This window comes from Lissotriton helveticus, chromosome 5_1 (genome assembly GCF_964261635.1).
Source record: "Lissotriton helveticus chromosome 5_1, aLisHel1.1, whole genome shotgun sequence".
Taxonomy (NCBI): domain Eukaryota; kingdom Metazoa; phylum Chordata; class Amphibia; order Caudata; family Salamandridae; genus Lissotriton; species Lissotriton helveticus.
The window spans coordinates 1,449,777,572-1,449,797,527 of NC_136065.1; the positions used below are offsets into that span (position 1 = coordinate 1,449,777,572).

Here is a 19,956-nt window from a genome sequence, read left to right on the forward strand (position 1 = left end):
GTCACATATTACATCATTCATGACATGGTCAGTGACATCACTGATGACATCTCAAATGACATAACTGATGACATCACGGTTGACATCATCCACCTGACAATGAGATACACCTCATCATACACTAGTATAACCTTTCATCACTCGCTATAAAATATAAACTACCATTTTTTAAACCACTCACACACCAACACAAGTTTCTAAAAACCCACTCACTAATTTGTATATCTACATACACATCTAAACACTTACCTATACATTCACTCATATTTGCTGACAAACATCAATAGAAAAATAATAAATATACTTGTACACCTATATCAGCATTACACCGCAGGACATATCAGTCATGCTACTCACCTATGCAAACAATTGATCATACATACATTTACTCAGCTATACACCTAAACAAACATAACTTTATTTATTGGTATAGAAAGTAACTTATACTTAGTGAGGTATAAAATCATTATTATAAATATACAGTTTTCCATACAGTTATGCAGATAACCACTGATTCTTATATATACTTATTTATATACAGCAACTATTACATACAGTGCTTTTTATATTTCAACATTCTTGGACGTGTATCATTAAGAAATATATTGTACTCTTCACCACACCCATAAAGAGATTTAATCACCCAAGCAACTGTTTCCACATGCAGTCTTAACAACATATACCTACTAAAACCACTATTTACACATCTTTGGACAGTCACACACCTTCCACCCAACCACACACACATTCACTCTCTCATACAAATACTCACTTAACTAATTAAAAAATAATACAGAGTTTCACATAGGTAGTAACAAACGTATGCAGTAGTTTATAGAATAAGAGAAAAAGTGATACATATATTCAGACAGTTTAATCACTATCCCATATGTTCAGTGACACACTTTACATTAGGCACTTCATAGTGGTACTAAATTCTCCATCTACACACGTATACATCCACTGAGTCTTCAATGCAGATTGCTATATATATAATACTTATTTAAATATGGATGCAAACCACATTCACTGAATGATGTCATCTGTGATGTCATCAGTGATGTCATTTGAGATTTCATCAGTGATGTCATCAGTAATGTCACTGACCATATCATGAAGGATCTAATATGTGACATTAAGCACAGTGGATTGCGGGCACAAGTACAACTAACTATAACGGTAGAATTTCAATGGTTTTGTACAAGTGAAATGTCCAGCTAACTATAACACCCCTGAAACCTATAGTTCAGTGAATTTCTAAGGTTTTATATATATATATATATATATATATGTATATATATATATATATATATATATCGCTTTCTCCGCAGGCTTTCCGGCTTCGCTTTTGCCACACACGGACAAGGACCACAGAGTAGGTGCAAATTTAAATATTTATTATGTTGATGCTGCCATAGCAAGTTTCAACTCCCTATGAGTCTTCATCACATTGTAACGTTGTGGTCATGCTTTCTATTTTTAAAGTGACATTGTGCTGAGTGTTTGATTCGAATTTGCATGTGATTACGGACATGGCAAAAATACTACGAAGTTTATTGTGCCATTGCATAAATGCATAAATGTAATCACCATATCACGAAGAAAACCATATATTATATTTAAAATATTTAAAAATAAATGTTTGTCGTTAGTTTCCACCAACATTTGTTACGATATACATGTATCACTTTCCATAACTAAAATTACAAAGAAGGATTCAATGAGGTAACAAGTAAATACTTTTGTCAAACAGGATCAACCCTGTATTGAATCGGCATATGTAGTTTAATTATATACTCTATTAGTATGGGGCATGATTCTTTCAAAAATATATCTGCTATTTCACACTTTATTGACATATTAATTGCTTAAATGCAAGAAGTCAATTGTTGGAACATTCAATTCTTGTTGAGTTAATGTGCAAAATACAATATTTAAATATAAAACAATTTCTTCAAGGTAATTTGTAACATAATGTAGATACATCTTACGAGTATGTTTTCATACTTTGTAACCAGTCCTGATGTGCAAAATAGTGCAAAATAAAGTGCCAGTGCTAAATGCTATTCTTAAAACCTATTTTTATTTTCTTCTTAAGTGTTTTTACCTTTGTCCATATAGTTAGTTTTATGTTAACAATATTTTTTCAACCTTGTTTGCCCTTTCTTGGTATCAATAACTAATGATATTTTCGTTAGGTGTGATAACACAATTCTTATAACTGAGAAGTACATTCCAAAGAACACATTGATTTCTTAGATTATTACTTTCCTGTGTTTTGTTGGATCATGAAATATGTATACATACTAATATAAATATAAATATAGCAGCTTGAATTCATGTAAATTGAATCACATATGTTTCAGATATTAAATAGTAAATACATATATAAATATATATAAATATATAAATATCTTGAAAACATACTGTGCAAAATACATGCAATTCGCTATATCCAAAATGTATTTTGAAGTGTACCATTTTTGTTTTTGTCACTTCGGACTTTGGGTTTTATAAGCAGGTGTACGTGTCCTCAGGATTGTTTAGACCACCCGGGGTCTTGGAGTCCATTTCAAGGATATACCTTGTCTCTAACCTTCTTAGTTTAGCCTCTCTGTTGCTCCCTCGACTGGTTGGGTGCACTGAGTCGATTAGATAATATTTCAGATTTTGACTCTTAGAGTTATGGTATTCCCTGAAATGTCGTGCCGCAGGGTACATAGTGTCTTGATTGGTTATTGCCCTGAAGTGTTGTAATATACGTTTGTTGGCTTTCATCTTTGTTCTTCCAATGTGTTGTAGCCCACATGGGCACATCAGGACATATATAACATGAATGGTGTTGTGTATTAGGCTCTATTTATGCCCAATTGACATGCTTTACATGTTTGTTATGTTATGGTATGTTAATTGGTTTATTAAGCGCTCAACTCACCCTGGGGCATCTCGGCGCTGCCTAAAAGATTGGGTTGATTAGATCAAAAAGGCTTTCAGCTGTTTTCTGAAAGTGCCATAGATAGGGGTAGCTCGCAGAGCCTGGGGAAGCTGGTTCCAGTATCTTGCGGTCAGATATGAAAAAGCTCTGCCCCCGGTCCGGGTGAGACAGATTCGAGGAACCTGTAGCAGCCCCAGCGAGCTAGATATCCTGGAGGGGCAGTATTTGAGCAATTTTCTTTGTAAATAGCGAGGGCCTTTATTGTTGAGAGCGTTATAGGTTAAACAGCAGATTTTAAAGAAGGATCTCTTTTTCACAGATAGTCAATGTAATTCTCTGAGGAGCGGGGTTGGGGAAGATCCTGCAGGACGGTTTAAAATCATTCTCGCTGCTGTGTTCTGGACAACTTGTAATTTGGCCAGGAGCGTCTCTCCCACTTCTGCCAGCAAAGCATTGCCATAGTCTAAACGACTAGTTGCCATAGTCTGTACTAATGTCCTGCGATGAAGGATAGGTATGAACGGAAGTATTTTCACTGGAAGTCGTAGGCTATAGTAGCATGAGCTGGTCCTAGCCGCCATATGGTCCTTCATGGACAGAGTCTGATCCACTTTTATGCCTGGGTTTTTTACTGAAGATTTGGGGATGGGAGCGGAGCCTAATTGGACGGGCCACCAATCATCTGATCAGATGTCCGAAGCTTTCCCCATTAACATGATCTCTGTTTTCTCTGGATTTAGTTGAAGGCAGTTTCCTGTCATCCAATCAGAGATCACCTTCATGCCAGTGGCGAAGTGTGTTTTCTCTAGCTCTGTGTTTGTCCCAATAGTGAACATAAGCTGTATGTCGTCTGCGTATGAGATGATTTCAAAACCCAGCTGTTTGACTCTCCGCGCCAGTGGGGCCATATATATATTAACAAGGGTTGTTTTACACCTATAGAATCCTTTGTGGGATTTCAACCAACCAAAATTTTCAATTACTTCAGGACTTGTCTTCATCAATGTGTCCCTCATAGAACTAGCCCTTTTGTGAGTGATAGGTATTTTGTTTGACAATGTGTTGGATTACTCAAGATCAGTGGCCAATTACGCGTGATAATATTGCGTCATTCTCTATGTTGTTTACTGTATTCCATGATAAACCAAAACTATTCAGACTTGATATTATTTTCAGAGATCTTGTTTGTCTGTAGTAGACCTTGTTGTTTTTTCTCACATGTCACAGGTTTAGGTTTATTTAGATCTAGTCTGTCTGGAATCATGGATTTCGTTATTGCCCCTTCAATAATTTTGAGTGAATAATCTCGTGCTAGAAATCTAGTTTTGGATTTTTCCTGCGCCTCTTTTAATGTCATTTGATTACTATTCACCCTCCTCAATCTCAGCATTTCCCCATGGGGAATGCTGTTAATGAGATGTCTCGGATGGGCACTGCTGCTGTGTAAGGTCGAATTGCCTGCAGTTTCCTTGCGGTAAAGTTTAGTCTATTTTATTGTTCTCAACGTATACCCTTGTGTCCAAAAAATGGACCGTTGTTTTACTTATGGTTGCTGTAAAATGTAGATTGAGTGAGTTAACATTAATGGATTTAACACATTCATGTGCCTCATTCTCGGTACCCTTCCAAATTACGAAAAGGTCATCGATAAAACGTAGCCATATAACTATGTTGTTTTAAACAATCTCATCATGGTCTTTGGCAAGAACCAGCTCCTCCCACCAGCCCATGTGCAAGCAAGCATAGCAGGGGGAGAAGTTGGCTCCATAGCCATGCCCATTATCTGCTTAAAATGTAGATTATTATACATAAATACATTATTTGTTAAGCAGAATTCAACCATCTCTATCACCAATGCTTTGATACCGTTAGTGCCTCTAATACTAGTATTCAATGATGTGACGTCTAATGCCATCATCATATTACATCACCGCGTTTGTTGTATTTTTCTCTGGTATTTTGCACTTTATGATTCAGTTGTTTAAATCAGACATTACATGTTCGTTAAAGACATCAATTGAATCCCTAGGGTTGATTGGAGTGAATGTAAAGTTAGCCCTGAACGGTGATGTTATTATCGGTTCCTTAGCTGTCTTACTTGATAAGATATCATCTCCACCTAGGTTGTTTCCCCTGTCCTGAGTGGCTGTTGTATTTCCTTCTGTCCAAACTTCATTCAAAACATCTAATAATGACATATTTTGGACAGTGGCATCTTGTGTAGTTATGGCACCTACATTAGCCACATATTTTTCTTGTTTGTTTACCAATTGAGTGCATAGGACAGTCACCTATTTTAAGGTGTGCCTTTTTATGAAAAAAATTCATAGACAAAACAAAGTACCAATTAATCCAAAGTTTATGACACCACTAGGGTGATGATCCATTGCAATTGTCATTCAGCTTCTTACAACTAGTATGTTCCATATTTGAGACATCGGTGTAATGAACTAGAACAGGAGTATATTCTTTCTTCAACCTCGGCAATTGGCTGCTGACTTATGTAACATTCTGCAAACTGAAAAAAGAGTAAAAAATGTATATGTTGTACAAATGTCCGAGCTTAATTTTAACATACATAAAAACAATTGTTCTCAATAGGATTGGCGTTGAAAAGCAATCATCAGAGGGTTCAAACCAAGCGCTTTAGGACCATACTAGTGGTTAGACCAAATCATATGCGAATACCAATATGCTTTCAAGGGGCACTATGGATTCGCTGGGTAGGCGTTCATAAGTATCATCCCTAAGAGCCCTCTTTCCTATTTACAACTATTCTAATGAAAACAGTTATTAACATAAAATAACATAAAGTAAGGTATCTTCAATAAATTAATGTTTTAGGAAGTATCATTATCAGCATGCACAAAACGCCACAATTGTAGCTGTCCTGTTATCTTTGTTTAGATTCTATCACTAACTGCCATTGGTTAAATTCGGAACGCTTCAATATCTGTAGGAAAACCTTTTAGAGACATACGAATGGTTATGTAAAATATTTTGCATGAAATACACAAATCTTCATCTGAGAATGCTTTTATATCATGAAATGTTGAAGTCAAGTCAAACCTCATAACTTCATTAGGTCAATTGCAATTTTCGGCTGATAGCATATGGAGAGTAATCAGGGGATCTGGTGGATCTGTATAATGAGCTAGAACAGGGGGCAAATCAAGTTTAACGTTATTAAAAAACATAGAGCGTGCTAAAATACAATATTGGCCAATCAATTACATGTGCATTACACGACAAAAACTACATTGCATTAACTTGAACAGCACGTAGCACACAGCTGCGGGAACGGCCAAGTGGCGCTTGGCAAATGAAAGAGACGTGGTAGGATTAAGTGATTTGCACAGAATAAAGGATAAGAAATCAAGTTTAACATTATTAAAAACATGGAAAGTGTGCTAAAATACAACATTGGTCAATCGATTACATGTGCAGTGCATGGGGAGCAAGCAGCATGTGACGCACTACTTAAAAAGTTAAAGGCGGCAGGATTAAGTTATTTGCCCAGAAACATTGCCTACCAAGGCAAGATATTTGAGATTTAAGAGCTGGAAACAGTCCTAAAATACACTATTGCCGAAAACATTACTTTTGCAATGCATGGGGCACGTGACGCACTAGTTACATGAGAAAAACTACATCACATTAACTTGAACAGCACGTAGTACACTGCTGCGGGAACGGCCATGTGGCGCTTGGGAAATTAAAGAAACGTGGCAGGATTAAGTGATTTGCACAGAACAAATGATAAGAAATCAAGTTTAACGGTATTAAAAAACATGGAGAGCATGCTAAAATACGACATTGGTCAATCGATTACATGTGCAGTGCATGGGGAAGAAGCAGCACGTGGCGCACTAATGAAAGGGGGCAGTATTACGTTATTTGCCCAGAAACAACGGGTACCAAGGTAACTTATTCAATATTCAAGAGCTGGAAAGCATACTAAAATACACTATTCCAAAAACATTACTTTTGGAATGCATGGGGCACGTGACGCACTACTTACATGAGAAAAACTACATTGCATTAAGTTGAACAGCACGTAGCACACTGGTGCGGGAACGGTCACGTGCCGCTTTGCAAATTAAAGAAACGCACCAGGATTAAGGGATTTGCACAGAAACTAAAGTTGTGAAGTCAACTTTAACGATACAAAAAAGCAGGAAAGCGTGCTTAAACATAACATTGTCAAATCAAACAAAAATTTGCATTTACTCTGTATTTAAAGATCATTCAGATTAATTAATTTAATTACTCTTAAAAAAAAGTGCTCACCTACGAAGAAGTGGAAACGACCACTATCAATGGCTGCGACTGCGGAATAGTAAAAGTTCGAGTAGGTTGGCAGGTTATAAATGCTTTGCAGAACTATGATTGGTTGAGCATGATGTCACTGGGTGTGAGAGCTGTGATTGGGCATGTTGTAATTGAGCATGCGCAAATAAAATGAAATACGTTAGCCAGACGGTGGGACGTATTGTGCGCATGCGTAACATTAGCATGCATGCGCTACCACAAATATGCATGCGCAAAGTGAAGGCAACTCCTAGAGGGTAAATACACAGATGGAGTTCGAGTGTCGTTTGAACACCGGCTCACGCAGGAGGTGGGGAGCCGGCGGGACAGTGGGGGAATTGGAGATTCTCCCATGGTCCCCAACGGTGACGGCCAAAATACATTTTGAAATTAGTCAGTTTCCAGGGAATGGGGTCCCCGGGACCTTGAAGTGGCTTCAGGACGGGGGCTATGTAGCCCTCCTCCATAAAATAAAAATATATTATTAGCCATGCCCCGGGGCATGGGGACCCCTGTGCCCGGAATTGGCCATGTGAGGGGGGCCACGCGGCCCTCTTCCCATAAACAAAATTGAATACGGATACTCCGCTTATTGTCATCATACTATAAGCGATTCCTTTCGATCACAATGCTAATTGGCTGACAAGTGGGTGTCAACATTTGAAACTAGAAACTGTTGGCTGCCATTTTATGCCTCGGTAGAAGGGAGGTTGAAGAAGCGTGTGAAATGTGTTTTTAAAATGTAATAAGGGGGAGGGTGAACACACCCTGAACCTAAAGGTCTGCTCAGAGGGTCCCAAAAGGACCCCCAGAGCCACAAATGTTTTTTTTCTTTTGGTAAAACCGCGGGGTGCGCGTATGATCCGCGCATTCTAGCGATATTAAAAACGTGGGCTTCCGCAAGTCTTTGGTAATTTGCATTCTTTCAACTGTTTAGAGGAGATGCAGCAGTGCTGGATCCAGGATCCACCCCTGAGTAAGAAAAGGTAACGATAACACTATTTACCTGCTAAGTGAATTTGCTTTCATAGGCTAGCATTGACTGGTTTTACTTGCACATTCTTTTAAGTGTGGAGTTTTGGAACTTTAAAATATTCACCTGAAATCATCTGAACAATGAATTCCAATTTACTCACCTGTTATCAGGAGAGAACCCAGTGATACATCTTTTAGCCCAACACTGACAATGAAAAGTAATTCTAAGCATACTAGTAACTTGTATTTCCTTCCGTAGGAATCCCCTTCCTATAAAAAAATTAATAAAGTTAGATTTGTGGGTCTGACTCTAAGGGATGGGGTCCCGAGGCCTCAAAAAAGTTAAAAGGAAGGGGGGACACACAATGTAATATCATTTAAAAAATAAAATATCTAAATATAAATAGTTTAAAATAAATTAGTATAAAAATAAATAAATATAAGAATAAATAAATAAAAAAATTGTCATTTACAAAACCTTTGAAATTCACTGAAAAAAACATAGGTTTCAGACATGTTATAGTTAGGATTTAGCATTTAGAAAACCTCAGAAATTCACTGAAAAAACCACAGGTTTCAGATATGTAATAGTTAGTTGGACATTTCACTTGTAAAAAACCATTGAAATTCCCCCATTATAGTTAGTTGTACTAACTATAACTTACGCGCCCGCAATCCACTGCTGATGATGTCACATATTACATCATTCATGACATGGTCAGTGACATCACTGATGACATCTCAAATGACATCACTGATGACATCACTGTGGCGATACGCCTCATCATACACTAGTAATAGGCATAGAAATGCAGACATCCTAATATGCCTGGCGGTGTCTGATAGACACCGCCAGACATGTTAGAGCTTTTCCGCCGCGGTCGGAAGGCGACCGTGGCGGAAAAGCTGCGGACGGTCTTCCTCACCCCCCAGCCATCCTAATCTTGTGGGGGGTCTTTGAAGGCTCCGCAGAGGTTTTTCCGCATCCTCCGGGCCGGCGGAGGTGTCCGCCGGCCCGGAGGATGCGGAAAAAACGCAATCCTAAAGACCCCCTTAATCAGGCCTGAAACGTATGGTTTTTTCAGTGAATTTCAAAGGTTTTTTAAATGCTAATTCCTAACTATATCAGGCCTGAAACCTATGGTTATTTCAGTGAATTTCAAATTCCTAACTAGGTGGCCTATTATGATGGCGCCATCCCCAAGGTGGAGGGACCGTCCACAGGGGCAGTGGCGGTCCCTCCGGTGCAATTAGGATGTGACCGCCACCCTGACCGTATGCCTTTCCGTGGCGGCATTGCCGCCACGGAAAGGCATGTCCTGACGCACATCCTAATATGGCTGGCGGTGTCTGATAGACACCGCCACCATATTAGAGCTTTTCCGCCACGGTCGGAAGGCGACCGCGGCGGAAAGGCGGCGGACGGTCTTCCCGTCCGCCGATGACCCCCCAGCCATCTTAATGTGGCGGGGGGTCTTTTCATATGCCGCAGCGGTGAATCCGCATCCTCCGGGCAGGCGGTGGCTTCTACTGGCCCGGAGGATGCGTATTCACCGCAATCCTAATCGACCCCTATATCAGGCCTGAAACCTTTGGTTTTTTCAGTGAATTTCGAAGGTTTTGTAAATGAAAATTTTTAAATGTATTAATTGTTATATTTTTTTACACTCATTTACTATATTTTTTAAACTATTTATTTTTAGATATTTTATTTTTTAAATGACATTGTAATTACATTGTACATTACATTACAAAATATACTTTCTCAGAATGAATTACTTTAGTTTAAATACTTTGCAAATAGGCAATAGACTTTTAAGTACAGTAGTTACAGTTGTTGCAATGGGCAACACAATTTCAAACACAGAGCAACATTGGCCTTAATGTGTTTTTCTAGTTAAATGCAATTAGTTACTTTATGGATTACTTGTCTAACCACAGGACTGGATCATAGATTCAGTCCTCGGACACCTCATGTGAAACGGTTGAGTAAAACTGTTTTAGTTACAGTAGTGATTTTTAAGGAATATTATTGTATTTTAAAAGTTGACAGAAATGTTTTCACATAGAATCACCAATGTTATCCTATGGGAGGAACTTCACTTAGCTGGTAAGTAGTGTTATCATTACTTTTTCTTACTCAGTCGTGGATCCTGGTTCCAGCACTGGTGCATCTCCTGTAAACAGTTGAAAGAATGTGTTTAAGTGATACAGGCGATTTTTTTAGAAATATTTTAGTTTGTGAAAATAGACACAGAAACATTTCTGGGGAAAACCAGACAATGGATTCCAATTGTAGGAAATTCAAGTTACTGGTAAGTATGGTTAGAATAACTTTTCAGGATCAGTACTGGGCTCAAATATGCAGCCCTGATGTCTCTCCTGATGACAGGTGAGTAAATCGGAATTCGTAGTTCGGCTGATTTTAGAGGAATTTTTTAAAGTTCCAAAATTCCACACTTAGAAAAACATCCAAGTGAAACCAGTCAATGTTAGCCTATCGAAGGAAATTCAAGTTACTGTAACTACGATTAGAATTACTTTTCAGGATCAGTATTGGGCTGAAAGATGCAGCACTGAGGTCTCTCCTGATAACAGGTGAGTAAATCGGAATTCAGAGTTCGGCTGATTTTAGAGGAATTTTTTAAAGTTCCAAAACTCCAGACTTAAAAAAAATTCCAAGTGAAACAAGTCAACGTTAGCCTTTGGAAGGAAATTCAAGTTACTGTAAGTATTGTTAGAATTACTTTTCAGGATCAGTAGTGGGCTGAAAGATGCAGCACTGAGGTCTCTCCTGATAACAGGTGAGTAAATCGGAATTCGTAGTTCGGCTGATTTTGCAGGAATATTTGTACGTTTCAAAAATAGACACTTAGAACATTTTCTGGTGAAAACCACACAATAGATTCCTATGGAAGGAAATACACGTTACTGGTAAGTACGCTTAGATTTACTTTTCAGGGTCTGTACTGGGCTCAAAGATGCAGCACTGACGTCTCTCGTGATAACAGGTGAGTAAATCGAAATTCATAGTTCCGCTGATTTTAGAGGAATATTGTGCTCAATAGTGAAGGAAGGGGGCGGGGCCTGAGGTGACGTGTGCAAACACGCCCTGTGGCGCGTTTTAGGTTGGGGAATTAATTCCTCTTCAATCCTGAGTACCCTGTGAGCAAACTAGCCCACCAGGTACCTCCAGTATGCGCCAGGGAGAAGCATTGCAGAGAGGTGTTCAGAGGGCACGCCCCCTTTTTACAACACTCTGCAATGCAGCTCCATGGCGCTTACTGGAGGTGTCTGTTGGACTAGTTGGCCCCAAGGGGACCTATGGATTGAAGAGGAATTAATTCCCCAACTTAAAACGGGCCACAGGGCATGTTTGCACACATATCACCTCAATCCCCTCCCCCTACCTTCACCACTGTGCAAACGCGCCCCATAGCATGTTCTAAGTTGAGGTATTAAGTCCCCTTGCATACTGGGGGTCCCTGGGGGCCAAGTACCCCACCAGGAACCTCCAGTATGTGCCAGGGGTCTGCATTGCAGAGATGTGTAAAGAGGCCACACCCCTTTTTACACCTCTCTGCAACGCTGCCCCCTGGCGCATACTGGAGGTTCCTGGTGGGCTAGTTGGTCCCCAGAGACCCCCAGTATTGAAGGGGAATTAGTTCCCCCTCTGCAAAGGCGCCAGGGGGCTGCCTTGCAAAGACGTGTAAAGAGCCCACGCCCCTTTTTACACCTCTCTGCAAGGCAGCCCCCTGGCGTATACTGGAGGTTCCTGGTGAGCTAGTTGGCCCCCAGGGACCCCCAGTATGCAAGGGGACTTAATACCTCAACTTAGAACATGCTATAGTCCACCAGGAACCTCCAGTATGCAACAGGGGGCTGTGTTGCAGAGAGGTGTAAAAAGGGACGTGGCCTCTTTACAGGACTCTGCAAGGCAGCCCCCTGGTACATACTGGAGGTTCCTGGTGGGCTACCTGGCCCCCAGGGACCCCAGTATTCAAGGGGAATTATTTCCCCCTCTGCAAACGCAGGGGGCGCGTTTGCAGAGTGGTGCCTTAATTTTTGTTTTGGGATCGGCAAGGTACACGTACCCCGCGATTTTGTCAACAAAAATAAAATTAGGGGGGGCCTTGGGGGTCAGGGTGTTTCTACCCTGCCCCCTTTTCGCGTTTTTCACGTTTCTTTTTCTGTTTTCTTGTGCATCGGTTCTACTGAGGCACAAGATGGCTGCCAACACTTCCTGGTTTGGAGTTTTGACAGACAGTTGACAGCCAATCAGCATGCAGCTCGTGCTCGGGAAGGTACGCTTACTGTACAGACTTCTGAAATCTGTGCCTAGATATCACTATGATTTCTCAGGAACTACTGAACGGATTTACACCATTTATAACAAATCACAATCTGCGAACCGAACTCTACCTCTCTGCCAGATGTGGTGTAATTCTGTTCAGCCGTTCGGGCTGTAGCCCTGGCTAAAGGTCCCTATGGAAAAGTGCATGGGGAAAACACGTTTTGGGACCCCCTTTTTTCTCAGCCCCCACTTGACGAATCTCCCCCACACTTTCAGGGAAGGAGCGGAGCTGGGCAGGCCATTTTCTTGGAGAAATTAACTATATCTACTTACTGGCGACCGCCAGTAGGTAATTGTATGTATTGTATTGTATGGCACACTTATAAAGCGCAGCTGTCACCCGACGGGTATCCTGGCGCTGTGATCTTTCATGGCCTGAACACACGAAACATTACATTAACAGTCAGCTACAGTGTCCTTGAAAAAGGTGAGTTTTTAATCCCTTTTTAAAAGAAGAGAGGTCTCCCAGGCTTCGGAGGGACAGTGGCAGCGCATTCCACAACCTGGATGCAGCGTAACCAAAGGAACGGCCACCCATCAGAATCCTCCGGATCTTGGGGACTGCCACTAAATGAGCCGCAGCCGATCGGTCCCTGGCCATGAAGAGCCCGAAAGACCAGACACAGAGCTTTGAATTCGACGCGCTGGGAAATGGGCAGCCAATGGAGATCTTTAAGTGCCGCTGAAGAAGAATCAAGGCGCCGGCGAGAAAGTGCCAGTTTTGCAGCAAAATTCTGAACCCGCTGCAGCTTGCCCAATAGGATGATAGGGGCCCCCAGAAGCAGTGCGTTGCAGTAATCAAGTCTGCTCAAGATGATACTCCGCACCACTTCTGTTCTGGCATGGGTCGGGAGCAGTGGGAGGATCTTCCGCAAAGAGGGCAACAGCGCCATGCAGATGGACACTGTTTTATTTACAAAACCATCCAGTTGTAGATTGGGTTCCATCATCACTCCCAGGTTTTGAACCGAGTCAGCTGCTGATACCGTGCCCTGAAAGGATAGGGGCCAGAAATCTTGTGGGAGTGGACGCGGAATACGATCTGCTGAGCAGTGGAGCACCTCGGTTTTAGAACTATTGAACTGCAAGGAGTTGTTACCCAGCCATTCCGCCGTGCTGACCATACAATGATGGAAGGTCTCCAGCGACATTGCATCCTTACCCTCAAAAGAGAAGATAAGTTGAGTGTCGTCGGCGTACTTGGTGACTGCAATGCCAAAAAATTTAATAAGCTTGATCAGGGGGCGGAGGTAAAGGTTAAAAAGGATGGGGCTGACGGCCGAGCCCTGGGGTACGCCCTGCTCAACCCTTTGGATGGAAGACTTAAAGGGAGGCAGGGCAACTACGTGATGTCTATTGGCAAGGTACGAAACCAGCCAGTCTAGGGCCCGGCCCGCCCCCCCTGCCTCTTCCAGTCTCCTGATCAGGATGCCATGGCTGACTGTATCGAACGCTGCCGACATGTCGAGCAGCACTAAAAATGCCGCTCGGCCTTGGTTGGCTTGCGAGCGAAGGTCATTCAGAACAGTCACCAAGGCTGATTCAGTTCCATGGGCTGGTCTAAAGCCAAACTACGTCGAGTCCAGACAATCATTTGTCTCCAGAAAACTGGACAGGTGTTTTGTGACCAGTTTTTTCAAGATTTTAATCGGAAAGGGGAGCAATGATATAGGTCGATAGTTTGCTGGACATAAAGGTCCAGTGATTCCTTTTTCAGTAATGGAGAAACTACAGCAAGTTTCCAATTATCCGGAACCGAGGCAGAGTCAAGAGATTGACAGCAGATTGCATGGAGAGCAGGGAAAAGTTCATCCCTAAACAGCTTCCAAAATTTGTGTGGCAGCACATCAAGGGGAGAGCCGGAAGCTACTCCATCCGCTAGAGAGCAAAACTCTATAAGGGAAGGAAGAGGAAAGCTATCCAACCGGGCTTTCCCGATCTCCCTCTCCATAGTGGTTAGAGAAACAACCACAGGTCCCGGAGGATTAAAATTACTCAAAATAGTCGCGATCTTATCCTCGAAGGCCTTGGCCAACAAGTCACATAACAATTGAGAGGCTGGAATATCTATTGTAACACAGGCCGGGCGGGAAAGATCTTTAATGATTTTAAACAGGGCCTGAGCTTTATTTGAAGCTGACAGTAAAGTCTCTTCTAGGAACTTAGCTTTAGCGCACTTAATCTGCGACTTATAAGCCGCTAGTTCCTGTTTAAAGAGAAGTTTGTCAGATTCAATGTACTGCTTTCTCCATACCCATTCAGTGCGCTTGCACTGAAATGTTTGCTGAAGAAGCTCCCTCGAGAACCAAGGCATTGCGGTTTTGGTTCTATCGCGCAATTTCCTCAGGGGGGCCAGTTTGTCTAAAGAGGCGGTAATTTGCCGGGTAAGAGAGTTATAACTTTCATCCGTATTTCCTCCCAATTTAAAATTTCCAGGGAGCAAGTTCGGCAAGAAGGCATCTTTCAAAAGCTTCGACCACTGTCTACCAGTCTTAGCAACTCCCGAGTTACTGTTTTTTGAGCAGCCCCCTGGGAGAGCCATGGAGAAAAGGACAAGGGCATGGTCCGTCCAACATTGTGGTAAAATATTCTCGACAGTCACCTGGCTTGGGGCAGCAAAGATAAGGTCCAGAGCATGGCCCTTTTGGTGAGTTTGAGAAAGGACTAACTGCTCCAGTTGAATGTTACAACAGGCCTGGGTCAAATATTTAAAAGCCAAGTCTGTTGGTCCATCTGGCCACAGATTGAAATCTCCCAACACCACCAATCCGGCATGGGAGTTTGAAAGGTCATATATCAAATCCGTGAGCTCAGTCACGGCGGACAGAGCACAGGCCGGGGGTTGATAACACAGTAAACCTGTGTAAAGAAACCCACTCTGCCCCTTCAAGGAGAAACCCATCAGCTCACAATCCGGGATCTCCTTGATTTCCAGCTGGGAGAAATCCAGCGATTCCCTGTAAATTAGCCCTATGCCTCCTCCTCTCGCCCCAACCCGAGGGATATGTCTGAGCTTATATCCTGGGGGCAGGCTTGACCCAGCTCCACTATACTGTCTGTCCTGGTCCAAGTTTCCGTCATGAAGAGAGCGTCCAGTTCGTGTTGTTCAATGAGTACTGCTATCTCCATGAAGTGCTTACAAAGGGATCTCACATTTAGCAAGCCACAAGACAAGATTTCCTGACATCTATTGGATGTAGGGGGCTGATGGCCAGGTATAACCGTAGATTTCAAGCTAAGGAGCTCCTCTTTAGTGTAAATTAAAAGGGGGGAATCCACATGGGCAGCATTTCCAGCCACCAGCGCGCCCTGTGCGCGAACGGGCGCAAACGGGCTTACCTCTGGCGCACCTCCGGCGCGCCAACGACGCGCACGCTGCGCGCCAACGCTGCGCGTAGGGTCCGTCATTTCTATTTATCACCGTAAGCGCGGGAGTCCACCGATGCGAGCCTCTAGACCGCCAACCAAGATGGCACCTAGTGAACGGCCAGTTTTCACTAACACTCACTCACCCAATATGGCGGCTAACGCCACAAAGCGAGTCTCACAGCAGCCCTGCTTTCTAAATCCCGCAAAATGCGGGTGCAACCACAATTATAGTGCGGGTGAGTCCTACCACAAATTATAAGCAACTAAAGTAAATAAAACGTGAGTGCGCGTGTTACAGCGCGAGCGTGCACAGTGCCAAAGGGATTGGATTTAAAAGCTGCCAAATGCAGTAACGCGCGTGCAGGTTCCAACGATCTACCTGAGTGTGGGGAAAAAGCTCCTTAAGTGCGGGCCAAAGCGCGGGAGTCCACCGATGCGAGCCTCTAGACCGCCAACCAAGATGGCGCCTAGTGAACGGCCCGTTCTCACTAACACTCACTCACCCAATATGGCGGCTAACGCCGCAAAGCGAGTCTCACAGCAGCCCTGCTATCTAAATCCCGCAAAATGCGGGTGCAACCACAATTATAGTGCGGGTGAGTCCTACCACAAATGATAAGCCACTAAAGTAAATAAAACGCGAGTGCCCGTGTTACAGCGCGAGCGTGCACAGTGCCAAAGGGATTAAAAGATTTAAAAGCTGCCAAATGCAGTAACATATATAGACAGTAATATATATATATATATATTCACTGAAACAAACACAGTTTTCAGGGATGTTATATATATATCAAGGGTTTATCCCTACTTGCAAAATACCTATTTTCTTTGATAAGGCATGCATGGTAAAGACATATGTGTTGTAAAATTTTGCATGATAAAACGTGTGGTAAGGGCATATGCATTGTAATGGATGCATGGTAATGGTATTGCATGGAGGTAATGGCCATATTGTAAAGGTAGTTTCCCAATCCAGGTAGTGAGTTTTGCCCATTGTCAAATACATTCGACTTGATGTGTGTGTTCTACAAGTGGGCTTCACCTGTCATTTTGAGCAGAATGCTTTGTTCTATCTGATGGCAAAGGCTGCCTTCTCATGCAGGGGAAAGCAGCCACCAACATTTAATACCCTACAGAAAATCTTTAATATGTCTGGTGGTAAATGTTCTACAGCAACAGCTTCCCTCTTTTTACTATTTCCCAGAGCTCAACTGGCTTGGTCCAGTACTAAAGACTTGATCATTGGAGAAATGATTTATATTTATATTTTGATTATTAATAGTGCTAGTAATAATAATGGTAATTACAAAATGTTCAATAATAATAGTAATATACAAAATGACATAATTATTCCAGTGATCACAACTGCTTTGGTAACCACACTTACAAACATTTACGCACCCCGAACATTAAGATCCATCTCACGATAATGTCAAACTAGCATAGTAATGTAAACACATACCTTTGATGTGGACAAAATATCCACTTGTGCAGGCACTGTTCTCACATAGTCACATGCACTATATGACCTCTTGCCTAATTGTATGAGTGTAATGAAACAATACAATTGTCATTGAGATGACTGCACAGATTGCTATTTCTTTAAAGCGCACTCATATACAAATGGACTCACCATAGTCTTTGATCAAAGTCTGAAAGGCCGGCACATCCCCCCTCCCGCTGAAGTCATCTCCCTGGTCCACCAGGGCTTCCTTCACTGCGTCATACCCCCAGAGTATCACCACTCGACGGAGGCCCAAGTGCAGGGTGTACACCGGACCATACTTCTCGCTCAGCTGCAGGTCTCAACAAAAGAGAAGTCTAATGAAGAGGTAATTAAGGCAAACATGGTGTTCATAAACAGCAAAGTGCGATTCTCCACTTAATGCATTTTGGGCATTTTTAGACCTGCATTACCCTGAATTAGTTGTCATGAAGAGAAATGACTAAAGAGATGTGGGATCTTACTTCTGAAGAGCCTCAAATTAATGTTTGGGCAATTTTTTTTACTTTAACCAGCAATAGCCCATCCCAAAAGGTGGAGGGGCTTAGCCCTTCCAGTTTTTACCAAACATAATGAGTGTCAGTCAGGCTGAGAAAAGGTCAGCCTGGCAAACGCTCTTCATGTTCAGGTCAGGCAGCCAGATGCTGTACTGTGCTAAATGCACAGGTGCCTGGGTACTTGAGCTAAACTTTGCTAGGATGATGATGTTACAGCCCAGTGGGCATGACATTCTCAACCCCGTAAAGCATTTGGTGGTTCTCCCTCATGACGAGAGGGAGTGTCACTGATAGCCTCAGACCTAGATGCTTCAGTTTTCAGATGCCCAGGGCTGAGTGTCTATCAGTGGTGCTTGTCAAAGTGTGGGTGTGGCGAGCAGTCTCACTGACCCCATAACACTCTGTGACTAGTAAGAGACTGCCACCTCCTCTCATTGGCTGACCCCTAACAAGGTCAGCAAATAAGAGGAGAAAGCAGTTGCAATCATCCGGCACAACTGAGTTTTCCCTCTCACCACTGCTGCAGGCCTATAAATGTCATGTTCTTAAATATTTGGTGCATGTTAACATGTGTATATGTATGAATGTATGTGCATTTGTGTGTGCTGTAAATGCATGGGTGTCTGTTTACTTGTGAATGCATGAGTGTGAACCTGTTAGTGTGATTGTGGGTGTGGTGTGGTCATCCAACGCCTGCTAAAATTACAGGCCACTACTGGCTGTAACACCTCCCTGAGTCCCTTCCTCAACAAACTTTGTTCAATTTAAAATTCTTAACCCTCAGTACAAGTGACCTCATGAAATGGGCCTAGAATATTCATCTTTTATTATCGCTACTCCATATCAGTGATACTGGATCTCAGTATTAAAGGAGGATAACAATTTATCGGTTCCATCAGGAATTACAGGCTGCTTGTCAAAGGCATGGAAAACAAACTGCAGAGGGTCACTTCATAGAATGGGATCCTTATTCAGACTAAAAAAATGCCCTGTAGAGAAAGACAAAACACAGCAGTACCTAGAACCATAGAGTCCTGTTGGCCATGTTAGCTAATGTCATTATTAATTACAGCAGCTTTGATGTAGCATGAGCGCTGGACCCTAAACAAGCCCTGAGCCTGAGAATATGCCCTCACCTGCTCTCCCTTCCAAGGGCCTGACTCCTACTGAATACCTATGATTTGGCACTTTTGCTTCTGTTTTCCCTCAGAAATTAAACATTATGGCTAGCCCTGTAAGGAAAGGTACAAAATGCTATTGGTAGATATACTTTGAAAATGTTCCACATTTGTTTATGTACTGGACAGTACAACACACATACAAACTTGGAAACATTTGGAGAAAAGAAAAGTTTTCTCTAAAATTATGCCTGCTTGGAGGAGGGAGGAGGTGGATATTTTTGGTGCAAAGCCATGTCTACCTTGTTTGGTAGATTGAGCTTTGCATCAAAAACCATAGTTGTTTGCATGTGAACTGTACCACCCATACAGCTTAAGGGAAACAGAGGCACTCCACAAGTTGGAATTCACCAACCGCAAACTGTTGCAGGATCCATCCTTCAGGTCCTACTCAGAAATACACAGGAGAGGCTAGATTTATTTAGGTCATATGATCAATGAAATGTAATTACTGAGTAGTAAAAAAGATTCACATTTTCTTTAATTCTCCTTCAAAATTACAATCCATACAAAGGGTCAACAGATGTTTCATGACAAATAGGTCACTTCATCAGGGCCAATCCACAGTTACATATACTACACTGTGTATGATTTATGAAGAAAGATTCAATGTTACGATGAAGTAAAAGAAAAAAAGAAAATGACACGTTTTTAGAAACAAAATCTTAAAAGCAGGAAAAGTAAGAAATCAAAAAGGAGAAATCAAAACTAGCAAAATGAAACAATTAGTATCAAATTGAAGACACAATATTTATTTTGTCAGCACCGCAAACGAAAAACAAGGGAGAAAAAAGGAAGGTCAAAATCTCCTCCCGAACTAATATGAACCAGCT

At 42.0% G+C, this 19,956-nt stretch overlaps 1 protein-coding gene across 1 annotated transcript in view; it reads right to left on the reverse strand.

Moving 5' to 3' along the window:
* The window catches only part of LOC144755474 (cytochrome P450 2G1-like), a 662,651-nt gene that overhangs the window by 518,756 nt on the left and 123,939 nt on the right, over nt 1-19,956 (reverse strand). Inside the window, exon 2 of the mRNA XM_078644447.1 lies at nt 17,578-17,740. Coding sequence (XP_078500573.1) covers nt 17,578-17,740 — 163 coding nt within the window. The remainder of the gene's footprint in view (nt 1-17,577; nt 17,741-19,956) is intronic.